The sequence below is a fragment of the Gopherus evgoodei genome, chromosome 5, assembly GCF_007399415.2.
Source record: "Gopherus evgoodei ecotype Sinaloan lineage chromosome 5, rGopEvg1_v1.p, whole genome shotgun sequence".
Lineage (NCBI taxonomy): Eukaryota > Metazoa > Chordata > Testudines > Testudinidae > Gopherus > Gopherus evgoodei.
The window spans coordinates 62,763,842-62,790,391 of NC_044326.1; the positions used below are offsets into that span (position 1 = coordinate 62,763,842).

The window sequence follows — 26,550 nt, forward strand, 5'->3', positions numbered from 1 at the left end:
TCCTGTTGGGAAGGGGCAAGTAGAAAGGGATTATCATATTATGTAAAAGTATTTCTCATGTCAACAGCCGTCAGCATAAGGAACAACTGCAACCAACCGCGATGCAAGCACATGAATTGTTTAGACATCTGCGAATGCCAGAACTTGATGATTTCAGACAGTATATACGCAGTCTTCCAACAAACACATTGATGGGGTTTGGTGCATTTGCAGCTCTTACAACATACTGGTATGCAACAAGACCCAGAGCTCTGAAACCACCATGCGACCTAGCCATGCAGTCTGTGGAAGTAGAGGTAAGTGTTTCTCTGTCTAGCCATGCCTGTAGCGGGCAGCTTTAAAACCTGGGGGTACTTACAGTGGGAAGGATGACTAACCTCTGTGTGGAGTATCTACCTGGAATGTGCTCTCTTCCTGCATGGGGTAGAAGGAAAAACTTTTTTACACAAAACAATTTATTTAGGCTTCTGAATTCTTTCCTCTCTTGGTAGAATATCTGGAGTTCCTCGATGTTAATTGATATTAGGCTTCATTCTAAATTATTTCCCTAATATTTTGGTTTAATGATTAGCACAAAAGCTCTGTCACAGAACAGATAAACATGAAACCACTTTTCTTCCTTAATCACCTGGTTAAGCTGATATCCATCTAAACTAGTGTTCTTGGTCAGTAGGATTCAGTTGCCATAGGTCTCTTGTCCAGGTTAATACTACATAAGTATATAGATCAAACACTTGACTATTCCTGCTGTTGCAATTAGCTTTTTACTGGCTTTCAGCAAATGGCAGACTAGTCATTTTACATTTTCTAAGTGTTAAAACTATCTCTCTTTTTTTTTCTTAAGTTGATCAGTATAAAAGATGTGTTCTGGGCTTCTTGGCAAGACTATCTGATATTGTGCCCTTAAAGGTCTGAATTAACTGTCAGATGTACCTTTCATGTGTGCACAAGTCAGCAACCTGTTAAAACATTTTCCTGGATTTTGTTCTGTGGTGCTAGATAATGCATGCTGTTGGCAAGGGGCAGGAGTACTAGCAACTGTCCTAGCTCAGTATCACTTTCTTAGTAATGGATAAAGATTCTCGTCCACAGTTCAGGTGTGGACAAAAATATCAGACTGGGTTAATTAGTTAAACTTCAGCATTTGATATGCATCGACTGAGTATGTGGATAGAATTGTTTTAAGCAGTGGCTATAACAGGGCTTTCTATAGCTGAGCTAAGAAGACTTTAGGAGAGAGGTGGCAATTAGCATTCAGGAAGGATATTTCCAGTGTCCCCTCCCCAATCTTAGTTATAGTCTTCAGTCCCAGGATCTTCTGTAGGGATTCACTGGTGGTGGTTCCTCCTTCCTTGTCTCTTACAGGAAAAACCCAGGATTCAACTACCAGAATAGTGAACAGTCAGTGAGTCTGAACTTCCCTTTATAGCCAAGAGACAGTCAATTATTGTTGAACTGTAAAAACACTCAAAATAAATTAACAGCAAATGCTAAGTCTCCTATTCTAACTTTACTTGTCTGTCCATACATAACTAGTCATTGTGTACTAGATGAAGTTGACCTATGAATACTAACATGGAATCCTGTTAATACAATTATCTTTAACTTAAGCTTCATAAAACTGAAGTAAGAGCAGAACCAGTAACTAAATTAACACAAACTAATGTGTAAAGTTACTAAAACAAGAATTTACTTGCTGTAAAAGTTGTAAGAGCCAACCTCAGCTATACAGTCAGCCCAAAAGATGGAAATCTTGTCTGCAATATTTCTGGGTGTGTTTAAAAAAATCCTCTGGATTTTGTTGGCTGGCTTCTCCATTCAAAAGGAACTACAATGGCCCAGTAAAAGTAAGAAAACAAGTCTTTATCTTCTAGAGAAGCTTCAAGAGCATAAATTAAAAACAAGAACCATTTTCTACTGGTAGGTATCTCTAATGAACCCATTGCACTGGTATGAAACTTGTAGTAGGTACTCCTACACCGGGAGTAGTAGTCAAAGTAGAAGTATTAATGTACTTTGTCAGTGAAGTAACTTCACAATTTAACTTAGTGGTTAAACAATATTTGTCACAAGTAGCAAAATCCCACCAGTTGCTTTCAGATGGCTTTCAACACTAGTTAATGGTGGCTGTCATGACTGAGCTCTAAAAGCTGGAGCTGGAAGAAGTGGTGTAGAGCAGTGGCTTGCAACCTTTCTAGACTGCTGTACCCCTTTCAGGAGTCTGATTTGTCTTGCATACCTCCAAGTTTCCACACTTAAAGACCACTTACTCATAGACTCATAGACTCTAGGACTGGAAGGGACCTCGAGGTCATCGAGTCCAGTCCCCTGCCCTCATGGCAGGACCAAATACTGTCTAGACCATCCCTAATAGACATTTATCTAACCTACTCTTAAATATCTCCAGAGATGGAGATTCCACAACTTCCCTAGGCAATCTATTCCAGTGTTTAACTACCCTGACAGTTAGGAACTTTTTCCTAATGTCCAACCTAAATCTCCCTTGCTGCAGTTTAAGCCCATTGCTTGTTGTTACAAAATCAGACATAAAAATACAAAAATGTCACAGCACACACTACTGAAATTGCTCATGGTCTCATTTTTACCATATAATCAATTAGAATATAAATGTTGTACTTTTCAGTGCACAGTTAGAGCAGTATAAACAAGTCATATGAAATTTTAGTTTGTACTGACTTTGCTGGTGCATTTTATGTAGCCTGTTGTAAAAGTAGGCAGATATCATCTAGATGAGTTGATGTACCCCCAGAAGACCTCTGCGTACCCGCAGGGGTACATATATCACTGGTGTAGAGCGGTGGCATGCAGCAAGCTGTTTGAGTAGCTGAGCAAGGAGTCAATGTCGCCAAGTTACAGGACTGGCAGTGAGAGCCTATGCAACTGGAAAACTCCCATCCTTTAGGGATTTTAATTGTCACTGGTTCCTTGGACAAACAGGACCCTCTTGACAGTAGTCTGGAACTTAATAAAGCAAGTCCTAGAGCATGGACAAGTACATAAAATGCAGTCTCTAGATTATGCTTGAGAAGAAAGCTGATCAAACTGGCTCCTATCTCAAATGGATTCTGTAGTTGGAATCATGAGTCCATAATATTATAACCCTTTAAACAACCCCAGTATAGGAACAACTGAGATCTGTATTGTACTGACTAATGCCAGACTCGCTGGATCACAAATAAGGTAGGACTGTACTGGAATCACTCAGTAAAACTTAATCTAACAAATTACAGTAGTGAGTGAAATTTTCATTTTGGAGGACTCATTGGAAATATACAAAACTTGTGAATTGCCAAGTAAACTGTACAAGTCAATATTCTTAATTTTATTCAAAAGACTTTGGTACGGTACCACAAGATTAGACTGTTTATAATCAAGTAAATGACAATGATAGGGAACTATGTCTGAGGCCACGTCCAGACTACCCGCCATATCGGCGGGTTAAAATCGATTGCTCGGGGATCGATATATCACGTCTAATCTAGACACGATATATCGATCCCCAAGCGCGCTTATATCTATTCCGGAACTCCATCAACCCCAACGGAGTTCCGGAATCGACAGGGAGAGCCGCGAACATCGATCCCACACGGTGTGGACGGGTGAGTAATCCGATCTTAGATATTCGACTTCAGCTACGTTATTCACGTAGCTGAAGTTGCGTATCTAAGATCGATTTTCCCCCCGTAGTGTGGACCAGCCCTTAGAAGTAAATTCCAAGTATTCTGTAATAAAGTTTGTGAAGCTAGCATTCTAGTAAGTGACATGAAATCTTAGCTGAGAAAGGGGCACAGTTAGCAGTTTTGTGGACCACTTGGTTTCTGGATTAGTGAGGTGAAGTTCTAGAATGCATATTTTAAAACTTGTACATTAATAGTGACCTCTAGAGTTATAGCTGAAACTTTGAATGGTTGGGGTGTGTGTGGTTTGGGTTTTTGGGGGGGGAACCCCAAGTAATCACAATACATAGCAGTCATTGCCTTAATGTCACTTAACCTAAATTCTGATTTATAAGAAACTTAGACAAAACTAATCTCATCCAGTCTAGCCTGAAAATTGAGAGTTTACATGCATTTCTTGCACAGGTATTCTGCCTCTAAAGAACAATCACTGTAATTCTAGGTATTACAATAACTATTCACAAATAGTTTGAGTGGTGAAGTTGCCAAATTCTAAGTACTAGAGCTGACTACTCACATTCTGCTCTGCCTTTTTAAGGAAGGACGCTGACCCTCTGATGGCTGGTTTCACTTTAGAAAGATATCATTGCTATTACTCCTTTCCAGCTAGGCCCCCAGCAATCATATAGGTATTACTGTCAAAGCTTGTCCATGACACTCTGATCCTATTTGCAATACAGAAATCTTATTACATTTACGTCACACTTTAAGAATAGCTGAATGTGAAGTGTTTTGTAAAATTCCATAGGCACGTAGCCAGCGTTATACTGCACTATCCTGGCTGTAACTTTCTCAGGAGGATTATCCAGTGATAACCACATTCCCTAACTGTGCATGTATCTGCAGGCACACTTGAAACTGCCTAGTCAAACCTAGACTGACCTTTTACCCATATTGACGGATATCCAATAGGGTGACCAGATATCAGGACTGTCCCTATAAAGTCAGGATATTTGAGGCTTTGTCTTGTATAGGTGCCTGTTACCCCCCCCCCCCCGTCCCAGTTTTTCATACTTGCTGTCTGGTCAGCCTAATATCTGAACAGTCATAGCTGTCAATTTGATAGTCACATGCCTTGCCCAAGTAACTATGTGTAGAACTCTGCATTAAAATCTGAATGCCCAAAAACTGAGGACAGGGAAGGAAAAGAGTCTCTTCAAAATGACAATGGACATTATGCTATCTAGTAACTTTCTCTCCAGGCCTCAAACTGTTTGTGGTAAATTCTCGAATGTCTGCATTTAGAATGTCAGTTATGTCAAGGGCCTCATTTGGAACATATGGACAGGTGCTTTCTCTAGCACTTTTTTATAAATCCTGATAAACATTAGGGCATGCTAGTGACCTAGTGTCTCTAAAGATGTCTGATTCCATAACTCTTCCAGAAATATAGCCTGTTGAGCTCTCACATGTTGCATGCATAGTATGGGCCATACAACAACTAGAAGACCTCTTCATGGTTGCCAGGTGCATTGCAAGGATTGCCACTTGCTCTAATAGTTTTTCAAGGATGTAGCTGCAGCCAAGAGAATCTTTTGGAGGGTTGGGGGTTGTTTTTCTTTTATCAGTGAAAAGATACAAGGATAGCTCATTGCCAATAAACTACCTCTACCCCAATATAACGTGACCCAATAGAACACTAATTCAGATATAACGCAGTAAAGCAGTGCTCGGGGGGAGGGGGGGCTGTGCACTGCGGTGGATCAAAGCAAGTTTGATATAATGCAGTTTCACGTATAACGCGGTAAGATTTCTGATCTGCAGGCAGTCCTATTTTTCTAGATCTGGTGGAGGAGGGCAGAGGGGCAGAAATCAGATGAAGGGTGGTCCAGCCTTGAAGGACTTAGGGCAAACATTTTAAATGCAGATATCTAACTTTAAGGGTCTCGAGGGAGTTGTGTGCTCAAACTGAGCTGTTAACGTGCCTACCTATGGATTGTCAAAGTTGTACACCTAGTTTGAAATTTACTTAACAAGTACATCCTGGACAGTTGAAATCACTACTGCTGCTGAGAATCACCTGCCACTGTGCTTCCCTCTTCAGCAAACTGAAGGTGAACAGTTCTTTGGGTCTTGAGGATGCAAACTCAAGCATTTCTTGGTGTAGATACAGTCTTGTTTTGTGGTGGTGATGCTAATCATAAATACAACTCTAGTCAACAGGAAACAAACCAGTGGATTTTTTTTTAAGTGGGAGCATATCTCTTGCTGTGTCAAATGACAAATCTTGATCTATGGATGAACTCAAAGTATGAGTGGATCCTGTAGGTACTCAGTAAGGGCACATGTCTCAGGGCCACGTAGTACCACTTCACCTGTGAGTCAATACTCTAAATGCCTATGTTCTAAACAGAATAGAAACCAATGCTTTGACTTCATGACATGATACTTTCAGGCCTTAAAACTTTCACTGCATATCATTATAGTGAGTACTTCTCAAACACTGAGTGCAGTTGGCCATTCTGCAGGATTTTATCTCCCCATCTTGTATTTGCACTATAGTAAAAAATTGCTACACTTAATCTGAGGGTTTGTCTACAGCCAGCTAGTTTGCAGCAAGCTGGGGTGTGAATCTATACCACGGTAGCCAGCCGTGGACTGCCTCTGTGTACCCTGCTGACATGCCCTAACAGTTCATTGGGAGTAGCTCAAACTTTGATCTACTCCAGGCAGTCCATGGCTAAAGTTTGAGCTACTCCCAATGAACTGTTAGGGCATGTCAGCAGGGTACACAGAGGCAGTCCACGGCTGGCTACCGTGGTGTAGATTCACACCCCAGCTTGCTGCAAACTAACTGGGTAGACCAGATTTAAGATGAAAGAGATCTGGGCCTAAATGGACTTTCCGGAATATAACTTTTAGAACTCTAGCTTAGCTTCTAGTTCATCTTAGTTCAAGTCATGTTCCATGAATAACTTGTAGCAGACTGATTAGGTAACACTGGACTTTCCACTGGTTCCATGAAACAAATTTGGCTGTTGTGTTTGGAATAGGAGCGTGCACAAATTCATAAGTCCCATTTTCCATATCTGAAGCCTATTGCATAAGCTATTCAGTTTCTAAAACTAGAAACTGTGCAATAGCTGAAAAGAGCTTTAACGTTTTCAGTGAACCTGAATAAGTCTCCAGTACACAGTGCTCCATTTGAAATGGAATATAATACAGTGAGCAGCCTTGTTTTCCTTTCCTCTGAACAAGCATATTTTAGTGATGTGTACTTGTTGCAGAGTAAGTAAAGGGCTGAAGTGTGTGCCAGTATGCTTCTGAACCTAGGCACTAGAGGAATACTAAGTGTCTAGAATAACTTGTTCTTAGTCTAACAGTGAAGGAGTATCACTGAAATAGTGCCTTGAACATGCAGAGTTTGACTTAAACCAGTGTAATTTGTTCTGCCATTAAAACTCTCCTTGACAAACTGCTAGTAAAGTATGTCTAATATTGTATTTTCCTCCTCCTTGAACTGCCAAAGTGTACATAATTAGGTAATTGACCGTCTCCCAGAGCTAGATTGAGAATACCATAGACCATGAAGAGCCTAGATTAACATGCAAACAATTCCATGTGTAGTAGTCCAAATGCAATGTACACCACAAAGGGACTGATTCAACTAGTCCAAAATTAGGTTAAGCAATAAAGCCTAGGTGTCAGCTCTGAACACTGCTACTATTTAAGAAGAGCTTACATTAAATCCTGTGTTCAGCTAACTAAACCAGTGGCTTTCAAACTTTTTTCAGGCAACCCAGTTGAAGAAAATTGATGCCCACGACTCAGTGGAGCTGGGGCAGAGGGGTTTGGGGTGTGGGAGGGGCTCAAGGCAGAGGGTTGGGCAGCAGGAGTGAGGGGTTTGGAGTGCAGGAGGAGCCTCAGGTTGGGGAAGGGATTAAGGTTTAGGAGGGGGTCAGGGCTCTGGGCTGGGGATGCAGGCTCTGGGGTGGGGCTGCGGATGAAGGGTTTGGGGAGGCTCAGAGTTAGGGCAGGGGATTGGAGTGTGGGGTTGAGGCTCAGGAGCCAGACCTGCTGCTGGCTGCTTCCAAGGCAGAGGTGTGCAAGTGGCTCTGCTGCTCTCCCACAGGCACCACCCCCTCCCAGCTCTGGGAACTGGCAAATGGGAATGTGGAGTCAGTCCTCAGGTTGGAGGTGGTGCATGGAGCTCCATGGCCCACCGCCAAGGAGCCAGACCTGCTGCTGGCCACTTCTGGGGTGCAGTGTCAGAACAGGTAGAGACTAGCCTGCCTTAGCTGGGCAGAACCACCGACAGGATTTTTAATGGCCTGGTCAGTGGTATTGACCAGAGCTGCTGCGACCCAGTGCCTTCCATTCCACAACCCAGTACTGGGGTTGCGACCTACACTTTTAAAGCCACTGAACTGGACTGTCTTTGCCAACAGCTTGGTAATTGGAGGCTTTCAGATAGATGAACCGCACAGATGGTGAGAGCAACATGCATAATCTCATATGTAAAACTTGAATTTCTTAAATAGGCATTCTCAATCAATAAAAATACTCTAGATTCATTCTACTGCTAAAAGACCCTAGAGAATAGGCTATGAACTCAAATTCTCAAGTTAATTGTTAGCTTCTACTCTCGGCAAATGCTAGCATGCTTGAAAAAAGGAGGCTTCCTAAATTCCAAGGTATGTTCTTAGTGGCCTATTAAAAACTAGACCAGAAAACTTTTTCTGAGTGCCTTAAAAAAGGAGTGTGTAAACCAAAACTTGTGGATGCTGGAATAGGGTTAAATAACTTGTATCTTGTGCTCACAGCTTACTTCCTGCTCTGGTTGGTTGGCTCCTGTGACCTAATACTGACTTCATTGAAGTACTACTGAGGGATCTCTTAAAATAAAACTTCTTTAGAGTTGACCTGTTAAACAGTGTTATAAAATAGGTGGATGCAAGCTTGCTTACAAAAGCAAACAAGATCTCAAACTTTAAGTTCATTGACTTTCCTCAAGTGCCTCTAGAGGGGAGAAGGCTAGAAGAACTAGCTTTTCTAAATGGTGTACTTCACTTAGTGTATGGTTTTAGTGTGTGTGTGAGAAATATTAGGCTCTTAAAGAACAAATGTGCCATGGCCAAATTCTGCCCCTTCATGCACCTATGCTACCTCAATCTTGCTGTTACTTTTAATGATGGGACTCGTGAGAAGATCTTTCTGGATTTCATAACTTGCCCATCTCTTTTGAAACCTTTTCATAACTTGCCCATCTCTTTTGAAACCTTTTTTTAAACCTTTTTTAATGATGGGACTCGTGAGAAGATCTTTCTGGATTTCATAACTTGCCCATCTCTTTTGAAACCTCAAACTAGCCACCAGAATCTTTGTTGTCATTCCTATCTTTCAATATGTCATAAGCCTCTCTAGCTATAAACATATATACTTTTTTTTTAGGGTGGTGAGCATGCTCGAAGATCATGCCTGCTTAATAGTGATGAGCTATTAACATATTACTACGATGATGTGAGAACAGCCTATGAAATCTTCCAAAGAGGTTTGGAGGTGTCAAGTAAGTTTATAAAGTAGTCTCTTCACTGTCAAGAACTAACTTGCAGAGTTTGAGACAGTTGAAGGTGCAGGATAAGATGTTATCCTGTTCGGTAGACAAATAATGCTCTAGCATAGTAGGAGGGCAAAGATAATGTTTCAGAACTCTGGGAAGCAAAACTAACTGGAGATCTGATGTGAAGTGGGGCTGCGCAACCTAGGGTGCACTCTGTTCGGTGTACACTGACCAAACAGGAACAAATGTGAGTTTGGCTTCTATAGATGGCCTCTGGTCTAGTTCCCAGTGGACGATAGTCTCTTAAAACCTAATCCTGACAGGAGACTAGCTGAACTAAACAGCTAAGGTATCAAATAATTGAAAGGGAGAGAATAGAGTTTTATAGCCTGAACAAAACTGGAATAACTGACACATGATTCTTTTTCTTCTCGCCCCAAGATAATGGTCCCTGTTTGGGTGTTAGAAAACCAGATCAGCCATATGAATGGATCTCTTACAAAGAGGTAAGCAGCCACTCTAGTTCTTGATCTTAAAACAAGCTGGGTTTTCCCCCCTAGTATGACTAATAGTCTAATATCAACGATGTATGAAATCTTGTAACTCTGCAGCTGTTTCAAGTAATATCTCAAATTTATGCTGCCCTGACTCTGACGGTGCAAAAAATATTGCAAGGAGATAATTTCTAGCAAAGCCACTCTAAGAAGGCCCTGCACTCTAGGGACAAGAGCTAATATAAAAGGGAAATGGGATGAAAAGCGTTTCACAGGAGCTTGTGCATTTTAGTACTATAAATCTGAGCATGAACAGTTCCAGATACTGTATGTGGGGGTGGGGGGAGGGGGTACCTCAAACAACTCCACAACCTTTCAGATCCATCTTAAATTAATCACTTCAAGACTGCTCCTGAGAGCTCTACTCCATAGCTCTGACCTATTCAAAAGGAAGCATCTTCCAGATGCTGCTTAGACAGTCCACCTAGCTCAGTGGTTTTCAACCAGTTTACCATTGGGGGGTCACACATGCAGCTCTGTATATACTACATGTATGGCCATGAGGATGTTGCATGGGCTACAGCTGTGTCTTGATTAGACTACAAGCAGCCCACTGGTTTAGAACTATTGGTCTAGCTGTTGCAAATGTATGATTAATTCCACACTGGGAAAACCCTGGATTTAAACTTTAAAACTAGAGTGAGGCTCTCCAGAAAGAACAGATGCATAGTATTGTTGGGGGGAAATGTGCAGAATGCAAATAGCAGATATATCAGTAAGCACCTCATTTCTGCCTAACTGCTATAGGTGTCGAGCTGGGGACTAGCCTTAATGTAAAGCTTTTTGAACAGCAGTTTTAAAACTATAGTCTGAAATTAGTTGCATCATCTTAAGGTTACAACTATGAGAGGTTCCTTGCCTCTCCAGGTGATGCTTTTATTGGGCTCCAAACTTGTGATAAGGCTTCCCTAGAGTGTACTGTTGCCTCTCTAAAATCTTCCTAGATGCTAGAATTTTCAGTTGGAGGAAGCTATCTCCTCTTCAGGAAAGATAAGCCCATCAAAGTCCTTCCTCTAACAAACATCTTCACTGTATAGGATGGTGACTCTCACATGGTGTATACTTGCTTGTGTAGCATTCTGAATCTAGATTAAAGGGCCAGGATGGTGAGTCCAACTTTAGATCAGCCAGTGGAGAGTTGGCTGTAGGCATGACACTAGAACAGGAAACTCAGAAAGCTGTTCCTTAAACCAGTTTATCAGGGGAACCCAGTTACAAATCTTTCTCCAGCACTTGAATCATTCAATACCCATCTGAATAGTGAACTAGATGGATGACAGTCACTCTTCATGACTGAATTAAGCAGAACTTAGAAGTTCAGATCATTCCAGTATTCTATCCCTTAGGTGGACTGCAGATATGCAGAGTTCAGCTTCAGTCATATCAGCCTGAGAGCTCCCAAGAATAGTGTCTTGAATTGATAACTGTTAACAGCTATGCTATGCTCTACAGTTCAACTGGAGTAGATTGATGGCTATTGTAATGCCTCTCATTTAAGTCATGGAAACATCCAAAAATAAAAAGGCCCCCTAGACTCTCTCCTTCCTGCACTTTAAATCCCAATACCCAGTGTAAGATCAACAGATTGAGGTGTGGTGTACTGAGGAGTTTGCTGTTAACCTTAGTTGGCTTTCTGTTTCAGGTGTCAGAGAGAGCAGAGTATGTGGGTTCAGCACTACTTCACAGAGGCTACAAGCCAGCTCCAGACCAGTACATAGGAATCTTTGCACAAAACAGACCAGAGGTAACTATTTGAAGGACTTGCTAGGGACAAAGGTAACTTAAAAGACACTAACCCATTCAGGTTCTGAAATTATTGGACAGTGTACCCATCTCCTAGTAAGAGAAATGCATTGGGGGTAGAGGAGTGCTATCATGTATACCTACAATTATACATTTGGCAGCTATAACTAGGAAACCAAGCTTAGCATCTAGTGTGTAGTAGTTATTGCTTCCTTGTGACAGACCCATTGGTACAGCTTCTTACCAGAGGCACGGGGGTAACTACAAAAGATGTAGGGAATCCCAGCAGAATTACTCACCTCACCCTTCTCCACTAAACACTCCAGACTTCAGAGAGGAGACTTATCCCTCATGTCACAGAGTTTGCTAGTTTGTTACACAGTTTTAGAGGGCATCTCATTTTGACTGTGGATGAATATTTAAAATGCTTAGAAATCTGCGTAGTATGGTGTATATAAAACGAAGCTGTACTTGTGCTTGCTAGTGTCACGAAAATGATTTTAGCCATTTCCCAGAGATGCTAACCACTCATAGGCAAACACTAAATTCTGTGACACACCCAAGTGTCTGTTCATGCTGCAGTACCATGGATTACAACCTTAACAAATGCTTGCCACTTCTGTGTAGAATCTGCTCTATTCTATTAAATGCAGTGTCTTGGACCTTACCTTCAAGTGAGCTGGAGGTGAGCCCACAGTACTTTCCCAAAGGATAGTATGTTCATCTGGTAGATATGGTATGAAGGGTTCAAGACTTCTAAACATGGAACACTTCTAGTGTCTTTGAGACAATATTTAAGGCTGTTTTAAAACTTGGGGAATGCTTTTCTCTTGTTTTTCTCCCTGCCCTCCTAGTGCTTTCCTGTAGGCTTCATGGATGTCCACATAGCCACAATTTCACCCCCTAAGACTAAGGAAAAAAGAGGCTAGGACATCTCCAACCTAATAAAACAAGATTAATAAAAGGTTTCCACAAACTCACTGGCTCTAGTCTTCTGGATTCTCCTAGAATAAGAGATGGAATGGCAGAAAAGGAGCCAGAATGGTGGTCTCTTGGTATAGTGCTTGTCACTAGCAGACCTTCTTTGAGTATAGGTAAAGAATGGTCAAAAACTGGAGCACCCTTGCAGCATGACTTCTTTTGACTAATCCCCTTGAGTAATGTATGGTTACTTGGGCTACAGCTGCATTGTTTGCAGTATAGATGTACCCAAGCTAGCCTTTAGCTCAGGGGTAGGCAAACTCTAGCCTGTAGGTTGGATCCAGCCTGCGGGATTGCCACCCCTGTGGTGCTGCGGGCCCCACGCCGCTCGTGGAAGCAGCCAGCACACAATGGGAGCTTTGGGGGAGGTACCCATAGGGGAGGGCAGCATGCATAGCCTCTGATGTGCTGTGCCCTCCTCTTTTTTTTCCCCCCCATACCCCAGGGCCGCAGAGATGTGGTGCTGGCCGCTTCTGGGAGAGGCGCAGGGCCTGGGCAGGCAGGGATCCTGTCTTTGCCCCACTGCATGCTGCTGCCACCCCAGAGCTGCTCCAGGTAATTGGTGTCTGGCTGGAGCCAGCACTCTGAACCCCTCCTGCACCCCAGCCCCCTGCCCTGAGCCCCTTGCTGCAGCCATCCCACACCCTGAGGCCCTCATTCACCCCGCACACTTTCCCATTCCCCAACCCCTTGCTCTGAGCCCCTTCCTGCACACTGCACCCCCTCTCACACTCCCTCTGCACCCCAACCCCTGCCTCAGCCCTACATTGATGGCCCTGCATTCAATTTCTCCACCCAGATGTGGTCCTTAGGCCAAAATTTGCCCACCCATGCTTTAGCTAGCTGGGGTACCGGAGCAGTAAATGAAGATCGTTGCACTTCTCTGCTTTTTAGTACCTCCTGATGTCATTTGACAAGTCAGATGCAAGGCCTACCTTGGAGCCGTGTAACTTGGTCCCTGAGGGGTGGTTGTGTTGGATTTGTTTGTTTAAATTAGGTCATCAGTGAGATGGAAAAGGTTCACTTAAGCCAGCAATTTTAAATATTGGTATCTTCCAAATCACACAATTCCCTGAAACCTCCCCTATCCAATTTTTAGGAAGCTGGCATGGCCTTTGAGTCAAATGTCCTCAAAATATTACCAGTTTATGGGAACACACAATATAAAATTCCTAAAATAACTAGAGGGAAAAACCTGGGAAAAACCCTTACTCAAACTGAGTGTATTGCCAGTGAATGAGTTTTTTATTATAGATTTCATCTCCACTGCTTGTCTGTTAACTTAAAACAGATGTTTTTATGCTTGCAAACTACTGTAATCTCCCTATTTTGCAACTTTATAGTCAAACAGTTTTCAGAGTATAAATCTCTCAATAGAAATTTAAAGCTTACCAACTTGAAATATTTTGAAATAGAACACTTTAGCCTGTATGAGCATAAAGACAAAGTATCCCCCTCATGTTCAGAGAAAAGAACTAGTGTCAGGACTCAAGGTTATAATTGAACATCCATCTAAATCTAGGATGTGATGGGGAAACTTTTTCTCCACCATTATCTTGCTGTAAACACACAGGTGCTTGAATTCTGCTAGTGCAGGAGTATTTGGTACAGTGGATTTCAAGGTGTTGTTGTAACAGGCACCTGGTAACATAGCAACTAAAACAGAGGCTACTTTCAGAAAAGTTTTAGCAGTTGGTATAAAAGATTGTAATACTCAGTCCAAAAATATTCAGGTGCTGTTATCAGGATGGCTTGATAGTCTTACAAGCCAATCTAGCAGCCAGGCCTGAACACTGTGTCTACTGTGTGAACAACTTGGGGTCAACTGTCAGGAGTTCTTATACTGAACTTTATAAAAAGCACACTTTTGGAACATGAGCATGGAAAGATGATACTGCTTACTTATAACATGCATGCCTTCAAAAACCAAAAAAACCCAAATTGTCATGGTTCAGCCTGTAAATGAGTACTATTAGTATAGGAAACGTATGGCTTTCCTCGACCAAGTTAACAAACATAACAGAGGCTTGAGATTTAGCAACCTTGGTAGCATATTTAATACAGAACAAAATGTTAGAGGATTAACCAATTTAATGTTACACTTAGTACCACTTGTTCAGGCAACAACGTACCTGGCTGAGTTCCTCTGAAAACAAGTTTTTCTCCAATATTTTTGCTATAGTGAAAGCTTAGAGCCCTTTAGGATTGTGGATCCAGTTTGATTTTTAAAGATGCATGCTGCTTTCCCCACTAACTGGAATTGGTGAACATTGAGTATTTTTCAACATCTAGTCTCACAATATTGTAGAATTTTTTACAAAACTCAAAGTACCAGGAAGGAAGACTAGAATTCTGTTTCTAGGCACACAGAAAAGCCAGGGAGACTTTCATCTCATGGTAGTCACAAATCCTAGAATTTGGCATAGCTACATGGATATTGCATATAACTGGTTCTCCTTAGTGAACAACTTTCACTGTCCTAATTTTAGTAGACATCCTCTGAATGCACAACAAGGATGCTTTAGGATTTCACCTACCTAAATTACTTGGCATAAGTTTGTAATAGCTATTGTGCTCGCTGGGATATGTAACAAATTATCTAGTGAACTTTCTATTTCAACTTGCAATCGTGTCTGAGTGCCTGCGGAGAGCTCCTCACCAAGCAAAGGATATGTATCTAGCTTTGCATATATTACAGAACGACTCCTTGCTGAGTAGGGATTTTCTACCCATTTGGATTTTACTTATGGAAGTGATGCATGTGATCTCAGTCTCCAAAGTAGCAGACCCCTTCTTTTAAAGTGGGTTATTAGTTTTGTCTGAAGTGTACCACCATCTATAGGCTGGATGCATCAGTTTACCAAACATATCAGACTGCACCAACTGGCACTGAGTGACAAGCACTGGCACTTGAAGCACTTCAGTGATGGCTCATACAGAAGGGTGCTGTGCCAGGGATTGAAGTTAATCTAATAAAAGCACTGAATGAGTAGAAATCGCTGTGCTCCCACCTATAAAGCACACTCCCATGAACAGATAGAATTAAAAAGAAGAAACTGGAGGGAGACTAGAATGGTGCATGTAGGGTATATAGGAGAAGCTAGCTAGGAGAAAGACTTTTGTGTGTGGTGTTTGGTTTTTTTCTCTTCTCTCAAGGGGCAAGGGGTGTGTGTTCAATCTGCTCCCATATAACTGAACTACTGGTAGGCCAGCTTGCTTGTTGGTCTCTAAAACCTAGCCACCTATACTATGCACTCCTGGGTAAACAAATGACAGTTAAAAGAACAAGCAACTCTTGGTGGGCAAATCTCCAAACACTGAAGGTTTCCTTATTTGAATGCTAACATCAGGTTCCCTCGGTTCAAGAGTCTTAGCATTCTACTGTTTTTTGGACTAGTAAACTCAAATTGATTTGTGCTTTTCTTTCTACACAGTGGGTTCTCGTTGAACAGGGATGCTACACCTACTCCATGGTGGTGGTGCCACTTTATGATACATTGGGAGCTGATGCAATCAGTTATATTGTGAACCAAGGTATGACTCTTTCAGTAGTTCAGCAGCTAAACATCAGATGACAGGCTTGACTGGTAAAAAATGATTGTTGCCTTATTCAGAATAACCCTCTCATATGAACCTGTCTGGATCAGGCCTAATAATTAGATAAGTCAAACTTTTACTAATAGCACTCTTCTCCTAATTCAGCTGATGTAGGACTGGTTTTCTGTGACAAATCTGACAAGGCCAAGCTTCTGCTGGATAATGTGGAAAGGGGAGAAACTCCAGTCCTCAACACCATTGTTATCATGGACTCCTTTGATAGTGATCTTGTAGAACATGGGAAGAAGTGTGGGGTTGAAATTCTCAGCTTGAGAGAATTGGAGGTAAGCACTGAAGTCTTCCCCTACTTCACTCTACAACTATGGGTATAGAGGGGATACTGGGTGGAAACAGTAAAGTGCCCTGGAGGGGTGGGGGAGTTGGGGAGTCAGCAGAGTAATTCATCTTGTTCAGGTGGCTGGTTGCAAAATCTTGATCTTTGACCAAGAGAGTGAAGCGTAAACAGACATCAAACATTTACCCAGGACACCCTTTTTAGAAAGTAAACAATTCACTAGTGTTTCACAATGCTTAAATGAGTCTACAAAATATTTTCCAAGGTGGATACAAAAATTAGTGAAATTTTGGTTCAAGGGTAACAATAAAACCTAAATCTTACCATTAATATTTACAACTAGAGGAGCTGTCTAAACAATTCTGCTACTCCTTTATCTTAGTCCTATTTCATAAAGTACCAGCTGCAATAAAACTCAAATGTTGGTGGGTTTATGTACAGAATAACTGTTTGCATTGATCTGGTTCAGTGCACATAGTCATGGACTGGGTATCCCTGACAATTCTGGTACTCCAACACTGTGCTATTTTCTAGTTGGAACCTTAAATTAAGTCTTACTGCCTCTGCTAGTAAATGGACACGGTACAGCTGTTGTACACGTCTCCCTGAGGTCAAGAAAATCTAGTACAACCTCATTCTGAAGAATGCTAATATGGCAAGGGAGGAGCAGGTGTTAGTAGATTCATCAGTTCTGAATCTAAGGTAATGGTGAATAAAAACAAATTATCTACTACAGAGGGAATGGGAAGGAGTGCCAGTTTTTCTAAACTGTTTCTGGCTCAGTGATTTGGAAACTTAACATGAAGCTGTCTTGCTGGATTTTATACCACTTACACTAGCCCCACAAAACAATGGCAGTGGCCTGAAGTGGAACACTGGTTTTCTAGGAGTACCATCATCTGGAAGCCCATAAAATATTCAAAAGGTGTATAACATTATGGCAGCCTGAAGCAGACCGATTGAGCTTTGATTGAGGCAGTATAACGTCAAAGTACAGAATAGGGGATAGGCTTGCAGTTTGCATCCTTCAACCAAAAAATGTCATGGCTCATAAGCTCACTTGTGACACTTCATTTGAGCAGACCATCTAGTCAGTAAAATGGACAGTTTTCAGATGTGGAATTTGAGAGAAGTGCACATATTTCCATGGAAAGCTAGAGAATTTTTAAATTTAACCAGGCTTCGATTGGGAAACTGAAGACAAGGCTCACTGATATCTAACTCCCAAGTGATACGTTTGATCCTCACTAACTGAGGTACACTCCTGAATTTCACTGAACCAAAATCTTTGCTGCAGTTAGACTGCTGGGAAAAAGCATCCTCCTTTTGGTGAAGGTGTACAGATAACAACAGTGGAGGTCATGACCAAGGAACAGCTACTTGCATGTGTGTTTGGAGGTGAGGAGGTAAAGCTTTTTTTTCTTGCTTAGGTATAGTGAACTTTCATGGCATCAATAATATTGCAGAATACCTAGTTCTTAGTGGTGAAACTGGCATAATTCTGAGAAGGTTTGAACTAGACTTGTCCAAAACCCAAAGAAGAACCTTGGATACTAAAGCCAGTTATTTGCTTAAGGACTAGTGCAATTCCAATGCTCTAAAAATTTATTTAGAGTGGATTGTTGATGGCTTGTAACACTCAGAATAAGCTGCTTTTATGAAAGCCCTTCTAACTTTTTTCCCCTCCTTCAAGTGATCATTTGTCATCAGTGGGAGCTGCTGTGTACCAAGTGCTTATTTAATAGTAATTAAAAAGTGGCTTGCAACTTGAAGTGCACAATATCTTGGAAAGTAGCCAAAGTCTGACCTGCATTTGCCCAGTTAATGGGAAAATATTCAGTCCTCACAGCATATAAAATGACTATTAGAATGTATCTATTGAGACTTAATCCTGAAGATCATACAGTACTATCAGCATAGTCTCCTGGGCCTTACCAGGAATAAGTAATAGAGTGCCACCAGAAGTTTAGTACTACATCTGGCATCAATGCAAAAAAAAAACAAAACAAAACAGTGAAGAGACTGAGGCTGTCTACACTGCACTTTTAACAATAAACACCCTTCTTGACAGTGTTTTTGTTGGCGGGAGATGTTCTCCTGCCCCTTGACAAAGCTGCTGCCTCTTGTTGGGAGTGTTTTTATTTTTTGGCAGGAGAGCTCTCTCCTGCCTATAAAGAGCAGCTGCGCTGCATGCCTTACAGTGGCAAGGTTTTAGCAGCACAACTCTGCTTCTGTAAGCTATGCAGACATAGCCTAAGCCTTTAATTCAGAGTGGGGACAGTAACAAGGAAATGTTCAGTGTTTGTTTGTTTGTTTGTTTTTTTCTTATACCTTGAGGTAAAGACCATGATGTAACTGACACATAGAATTATTTCAGGTTTAAGACTCAATCTTTTGACAAATTGAAATGTTTTATATCGGTTCTTTAACTGTCATTTCTAATTTAGGATTAAAAACACTTAGTCTTGAAACCTTTAAGATGACTAACAAATATGCTTGGCTTTTAGCCATTACCTCTACTACTGGTCAGAAGGGAAAACTTCAGGCTCTACTTAAACATTCCAACATCTAGAAAAAGTTGTCAGCCTCTTTAGCCACAAGGTCAGACAAATCTCAGATAACAAGAGGCCACAATCGAAATAGGTGGTGCAGATTGTAAGCCCTACTCTGTGCCCATTGTGGTGCAAAGGGAGGAGAAACCACCTGCGAGCTCCCTTCATAAACTCTGGAGTAGGGAGCATGGGGGGATGGAGAAGTGGCTGGAGTGTGATCTAGCTGTCAGCTAGTGTAAATTGGAACAGTCCCCAAGCTGTTGTAACCTGCTTGGAGGTTATAGCTAAGAATCCAGGAGCTGAACCCACCCCACCCCCTGGTTGCAATGAAGCTTCCTCTGCTTGGAGCTCCTTAATGTGCAGCTCCTATCCTGTTCTCCCTAAAGTTCCTACAGCCTGGTGAGTAATGAAGCAACTGGAGCTTCTCTGCTCCATTACTGTTGGCAGGGAAGGAATGGCAGCTGGTAAGTGCTTTTGGCACTTGTGTAGGGAGGTAGTGGGGAAAGGTGCTCCCCACCTCCTTGTAGTGACAGGCTGTCCCAAACATTGCCATTCAAAAGTCACTAGGGAGCATAGTTCTAATTCATAAACGATAGTCGCTTCAACAGTAACTCTTGAAGTCCACGGCATGGGCACCATCATGCTAGAATAATGGACTTATCTTCAAGGTGTTATTGGCATGATATTGGATGCTAAAGTCTTCTGTAGCATCTGACAGTAGCGCACTGATTAAAAAGTTAGTGCCCCATCTGCATTGATGAAGCATGTGAAACAAGTCTATTTTGAAAACAAAGTGCAGAATTAATGATGACTTTACTTTTAAAGACTGTCATGATCTGGGACCAATGCTAAAAGGTACTTTCTCTTGAAAATGTCAACAATGGCTTCTGTTACACTAAAGGTTGACCATGCTGAATATACACATGCCATGGTCCACTAGATTAGGAGTGTGAATGGGTTGCTATCACATTGAGAATGTAGGTGATATACCTATCTCCTCTGTCACATGTAAACTGGAAACTATGCTTAATCTTATTCCACAGATCATGGGTTCTTTATCACTTCATAAAGAAGACATTAAATTTACAGCTGTGTTTTTGAAGGGGCATTTTCAGGTTACTGTTTGCATATATGCTGCAGAAGCATATATGCATTTAAAGTTTTGATCATAAAGGAATAAATGTTAACAGACGTAACCAGCTTCATGTCTAAATGACAAATGTTATGAAATGGATAGTGATGGGGAAATTTTAAAGCAAATATAGTTATCCTACTCATGTCTGTCTCCTAAATTTTTAGGAGGTGGGGAGAGCTCACAGACAAAAACCTGTGGTAAGTATCAAACTATCAAAGAGAACTGAGATGCACTGGTTATAATTTCAGTCTTTGGTGCCTTAGTTTGATTTGATGTGTCATCTCCTATGGATCAAAGTAAAATTGGTACTTTGATGATTTTGTCCTGCAAAATCTCTTTATACTGAACTGGCTTAATTTTTTTTTTAAAAGCCTCCAAATCCTGAAGATCTAGCAATCATCTGTTTCACCAGTGGAACTACAGGTACACTTAATTATATGCTGGACTTTCTATATTCTACTTTTATGGACAAAGATCATTCAGAAGGCTCCTTACCACATGCTCCATGTTTCTCCTGCTTCAGCATTTCACTTGTTACGGCAGAAAGTAGTAGATGGCAAACTTCCTATAGAACTTTCTTGGTTAGCCAATGGGAAATTGAAGTGTTTGACAAATAATTCCTGGAGACTAAAATGCACTTTCAGAAGTGAAGTATCAGGATTGGCATGCTGCTAACACAGGATGAAGAGCTCTGTGTAGTTCAAAAACTTGTCTCCAACAGAATACCTCACCCCCTTCTTCATTGTCAAAAACAATGAGACTTGTATTAAGATAATTTGTAGGATTGAATTTAGAGGTTGACTTCAGTGTTAAACTTTGTCAAATTCTTTCTAAAATCGCTTCCTTCTGAGGATATTTAGCACCAAACATGGAAGATATTAAAGGCCTCCTGTCTTTCTTTATTCCTCAAAACTATTTGAACAGAACAGGTGCTGTCTACCTTTGTAAACCCGTTAGCAATTTCTATCCCTTCATTAACTTTTACTTAGTTCATACAATTAGCCTTTGTTTTAAGTGTTGTGCATGTATCCATTAAGCCCTTTCTAGACTTCCCTAGAGGTAAGTGATAAAGTGAATATTATCTCCACTTGATATTTTAATGCAGGGGTAAACAACTTATGGCACACATGCCAACGGCAGCACATGAACTGATTTTTCAGTGCACACTCACTGCCTGGATCCTGGCCATTGGTCTGGGGGTCTCTGCATATTAAATGTTAAATGAAACTTCTTAAACATTTTAAAAACCTTACTTCGCATACAACAATATATATTATAGAAAGACTTTCTAAAAACATTAACGTTACTGGCATGCAAAACCTTAAATTAGAGTGAATAAATGAAGACTCGGCAACCACTTCTGAAAGGTTGCTGACCCCTGTTTTACTGTGTATAAACCATTCACAGTTGGATTTTAATGTTTATTTCCTTTTTAGGAAACCCCAAAGGAGCTATGATTACTCATCAAAATATAGTGAGCAATGCTTCCGCTTTTGTGAAAGCTACAGAGGTAAACTTAAAGACTAAGTCATTCAACATTTTCTAGTCTCTTAGGGCTTAGCCCATAAGAAGGAAAGCCTTTTCAGAAAGAAGTGGTATCGAAAATATCTAACACACTATTTCCTTAAGTTCTTTAGGCTCCTAAAGCCTGGCTGATACTACTTGAACCCATCTTATCAAAACTTCACCAGTATAAGACAGCTGTTCTGAAATTGGCAACTCCACACACTGAATTCCTGAAACTCTTGCTAATTGCTCTCCCATCCCCCAAAACCTTAAGATAAAATATCAAATAAGTCTCCATTGCTTAATCCATTGGTCTGTGGTTGATTTGGCAGCTTGGTATTTAGTAACTTCCAAGGCAAGAGACTGGTAAAGCTGCAAGATTTAGACTCAGTCCAAAAATCTGGAAGCATAAATTTTTCTCATGTTTCCTCTGACCAATGGGTTCTCCACATCTACACTGATCTGTGTAGAAATTATTGCAGTGACTTAAACTACTGTCAAGGTGAAGCAAAGTCCTTCTGGATATCTTGAAGCTAATTATACTAAGTCTAGGGTAATAGTGCAAGTTGAACAATTGACATATACCCCTTCCCCATCTGAAGACTTGTCTCCATTTACAAAAATGCCAGTCTAGTTTAGCTCCAGCTAAACACATGCAAGCTAATTCCAGTTCAAACGCTTTCCTAATGTAGAGATGGGGGTAATGCTTTTTAGCTATTTGAGATGTAGCCTAGGCTCCTACGCTCTTCTTAGTAAAGACAGATCCTGAAAAAGGATCAGATGAGGTGGTTTCCCATATTCCTTTTATCTCTCCTGAATACAACAGGTTATAAAACTAATTCCATTAAATTATGTAGTAAGTTTTTTTTCCACTGGCTCTCTAGAGCAGATCATAAAATAGCTTTTTCTAATTTTCCAAGGCCAATTTGGAGACTATTGTGCCTCTGGCCCAATAAGTTAAAAACAGAATGGCTAAAGTTATTTTATGGTCTATACCCTTGGAGAAGCAAGTGCATGAGTCTGCAAGAAGCATAAGTGTTCATACTTGCGGTTGGGTGCAGACTAACTAAAGCCTAAATTTGCTGATTAGAAAAGCAAGCAGTTTTAGGATCATGCAAATATAGATGTAATCCAATGAACGCAACCTTGGAACTTAGAAATATTAACTTGGCAAAATAATGAACCAGGGTATGGGACTTTTGGGGGGAGGGAACTCACCCTCAGACAGTTTAATTTCAGAAGTGCTCTTAATTCACACTGATCCTATTAAATCGGTGATTGATTTAGTTTCAACACTGAACTCATGAAAATCCCATCTTGAGGTTTTGGAGATGCATAACTCATTTCACCTTGATGTGGATGGTAACTTAGATGTGTGGTAGCTGGCCTCCAAAGCTTATCCAGGAATGACTTTTTCCTCTGTCCTGCAGTCTGCCAATTGGAGACAGCAAGCCTTGGTGCAAACCTGCTCAAGCTATTCATAATGCAGAAGAAAGGTGGTGGGGGTGTCTCTGAGAGGACTCTTAGAATTAGAGAAATGTAGGGCTGGAAGGGACCTTGAGTGGTCATCTGGGTCCCTCCTCCCCATGCTGAGTCAGTATACCTAGACGAAATTCTTAAATCACCAATGACAAGGATTCTGCAACCACCCTTTGTAACCTATTCTAGCACTTATCTAGCTATAAGGATAGCTTAAATATTAGGAAAAACAAGTCTCCCTTGCTGCAGATTAAACTTATTACTACTTGTCGTACCTTCAGTGGACATAGACAACAATTGATCAGTTCTCTTCATAACATATTTGAAACTTGTTGGGTTCTCCGTTGGTGTTTAAGACTAAATGTAATCAGTAACTCTACACTGAAACCCCTACATTCATTAGATGGAAGTAACTAGTCAACCTGGAACACAGCTAACTAGTTAGTGAGGCAACTTAAATTGCAGGTGACTTTGTTTCTATCCTGAAATAGCAAAGTAGTGACTCTAATCAATAAGATGGTATTTGCCTTTGATCAAACATGCTAATGCTTAAGTGCAAAACATTTGAGGGGGAGGTGGAGGGGGTTGTAGAAACATAACAGTAAGTCTGTTTGTATATCATAAGATGTTTTATTAAGTATTCACCTCCAGTCTGCAAGTAGGAACCCTGTCTTGGGTTGACGAGACTAGACAACTGTTGTAGGCAATACACTGCTGAACTGTGGCTTGTGCACTACTGTTTACTCAGTTGTTCTCAACCCAGGGGTAGGTGTACCCCAGGGGTATGTGGAGGTCTACCAGGGGGTACTCAATTCATCTAGATCAGTGTTTCTCAACCTTGGGATTGTGACCCTGGGTGGGGTGGGGTTTACAAGTGCAGGACTGGCATTAGAGGATGCAAGAATGGCAATTGCCCAGGGCCCCATGCTATAGTAGGCCCTGAGAACCTAAGTTACATGCTTCAGACAAGGCTTGCATGTGGAAAAATAGGCTCAAGTATCACACTGAAACTAAAATAAAGTACAATATATTTCATAATTGTATGGTAAAAATGAAAAACCTTTTCAATGTGCTGTGACACTTATGTATGATTTTGTAAGCAAGTAGTTTAAGTGAGGTGAAACTTGGGGTACATAAGACAGGTACAGTAGTTTGGAAAGGTTGAGAACCACTGCTTACTGTCGTTTAGCTAGCTATTAGTCTGTTAATGTATTTATGGTAAGTTGGGCAAAAACTTCTGAGTGGGATAAACAATGTCTCTTCCTACCCAAGGCACCCAGCTTTAATCTGGTTCTTTTCAACATGTATGTCTTCTGAGCACTTGACTATTAATTGTCCCAAAAGTGACTTTCCCTATCCTTGTAGTATAAGGAATGGCTGCTGTACACATCACAACACTAACATCCAAAAAAGAACTCAAATCTAACGCTTATGTCAAAAGTCTCATCCCTATGCTGTTTTGGACTTTCTTTGGTCAAAGTATGTAAAAGCCAAGCATAGCTTTTTTATGAATAAAATAAATTTGGAGTCTGGGGTGTGCCCTAGAGTTGAGAAATGTTGCAATACGCCTTTATGCTACAAATTGTAATTACTGTGAATGTTTAAATTTCTCTCTAATCTGGTTGGCATTTCCCTCACAGAGCGCAATCATTCCTGGTACAGAAGATGTTCTGATCTCATTCTTGCCCCTGGCCCATATGTTTGAGAGAATTGTGGAGGTAGGAATCTGCATGTACTACATTGCTATTCAGAAATCTCACCTTTTTTTAAGAGTGCATGTGTCTTGAACCTCAGTGACACACACACACACACACGCTCTCGCTCTCTCCTCCTTTTTGCCTCTTGCATACGTTTGAAAGACTAGTCCAGGTAAGTGTTCAGAGGAAACAAATTATTGTCCTGATAACGTGAGTATTGGGCATTTCACTTCCCAGTTAACCATGAGCTTTAGCTTTACTGAAAAGTAGGTAGGTTCAGGAATAAGTTTATTAAGAACTATATAATAGAGCACTAGAACTTTGAAAATACTTACATTGGCCACAACTTTCTCTAATGCAGCTGGTACTGCATTGAAATGCCATGCTCTTAATTGGCAATTACTTTTAGCTAGCCATAATAGTCTGCAAATAGTTCTGCTCTCAGATTATGCAAATTTAACTTAAATTCAATGGAAAAACACCCAGTTCCAAGAATCCTGTTTCCAAAAAGTGATGGTGGGATTTTTGCTTTTGACCTCATAATGGACAAGTGCCTCCATTCCTCCAGGAAGTGAGATTCTTGGAATTGTTTTTTATTTTTATTTTTTAAATGCTAATGGAATTTGGAGCTGCTGGGCCATGCTTTCTAGTAATTTGGCGAAGTCCTAGGACCCCTAATTTGGGGGATAAGAGATTTGACAACTGCATTTTTAAAAATTGCCTAGATTATGGGCTTCACTGACTTCTTTATTACACAAATACTAACGTCAGGGGTACTGGAGCAATTTATATAGTGGAGGTGCGGAGAACCATTGAACCAAACTAAACCCTGTATGGATAACCCTTGACCCTACTTAGTGAAGGGAGGCTGAAGTGGAGACTAGTCAGGCCAAATAAATGATGGCCTATATCATCAGCAGGTAATGCATGCCATACAGAAATATGGTGTTTATAGTAGAGTATATCAATAGTCTGCATAACAGTGACTTGGTGTACCAAGCTGCTTAAAATGGGGGCTGGCAGGTGTTATGAAGGCAAATACTAGTTTGGAATATCCAAGTCTTATTTAAAACTTTGGAGTTGGGTTACACTTGCATCTAAATGTTTCAGCTTTAAGGTGTCTGTTGCAGTTTTAAAAAACATTAAGGTTTTTCCCTTGGTTATTTAGTTGCAATATTAACTCTAACTCTAAAGGTCTTAATATTTAGAGTGCAAAAGGCTGGGAGTGCTGCTGCTGTGATGTGAATGGAGTGGGGAGAAGAGTTCTCAAAGGTGGAATTGAGGATGGGTGGAACTGATTCAGTATGAAGAGGCTATTGCCGCTGTAAAATTAACCAGTGGTTCTTGGAACTCAAGTTTACCAACGCTTATATTCTCATCACTTAAAGTGTAGCATCCACCTTGCTAGAGCAAACTATCTGAACTGGTTGTCTCTGTAGTACACTGGCTTTCTAGCTCAGCAATCTGTAATGGCTTGCAAAATCATGAGTATTCTGAAGACTTAAGTAGCTAATCAGATCTTTCGTGGGATAAAAACCTGTACTTGAGTGCTATGTAGTCCAGGTATTCGTAAGAAACCTAGAGCACTGTGCTTCAAAGCAGTCTTGACAGACACATTGCTCATTAAGTTACTTCTAAATATATTCAAAGTAATGGCTTTGAGTTTCTAGCTCTTCCTTTTTAAAGAAACCTAATTTGGAGCTTAGAAATTTTATAATTCAGATCTGTAACCCAAATTTCAGAGGTGGGAGGCAATTGGGTTTCCACTTGGACCATGCATCCAGCATCTCTAGATTGAAACCTAGTCTGCCTC

General features: G+C 40.9%; 1 protein-coding gene across 3 annotated transcripts in view; it reads left to right on the forward strand.

The window, feature by feature from the left end:
- The window catches only part of ACSL1 (acyl-CoA synthetase long chain family member 1), a 58,149-nt gene that overhangs the window by 13,503 nt on the left and 18,096 nt on the right, over positions 1-26,550 (forward strand). For all 3 annotated transcript variants that reach the window (XM_030563245.1, XM_030563244.1, XM_030563243.1), the window contains 10 exons: positions 68-296; positions 9,090-9,204; positions 9,640-9,704; positions 11,395-11,496; positions 15,911-16,010; positions 16,179-16,357; positions 20,220-20,252; positions 20,427-20,478; positions 21,492-21,565; positions 24,681-24,758. In XM_030563245.1, the coding sequence (XP_030419105.1) occupies positions 102-296; positions 9,090-9,204; positions 9,640-9,704; positions 11,395-11,496; positions 15,911-16,010; positions 16,179-16,357; positions 20,220-20,252; positions 20,427-20,478; positions 21,492-21,565; positions 24,681-24,758 (993 nt within the window). In that variant the 5' untranslated portion in view covers positions 68-101. The remainder of the gene's footprint in view (positions 1-67; positions 297-9,089; positions 9,205-9,639; positions 9,705-11,394; positions 11,497-15,910; positions 16,011-16,178; positions 16,358-20,219; positions 20,253-20,426; positions 20,479-21,491; positions 21,566-24,680; positions 24,759-26,550) is intronic.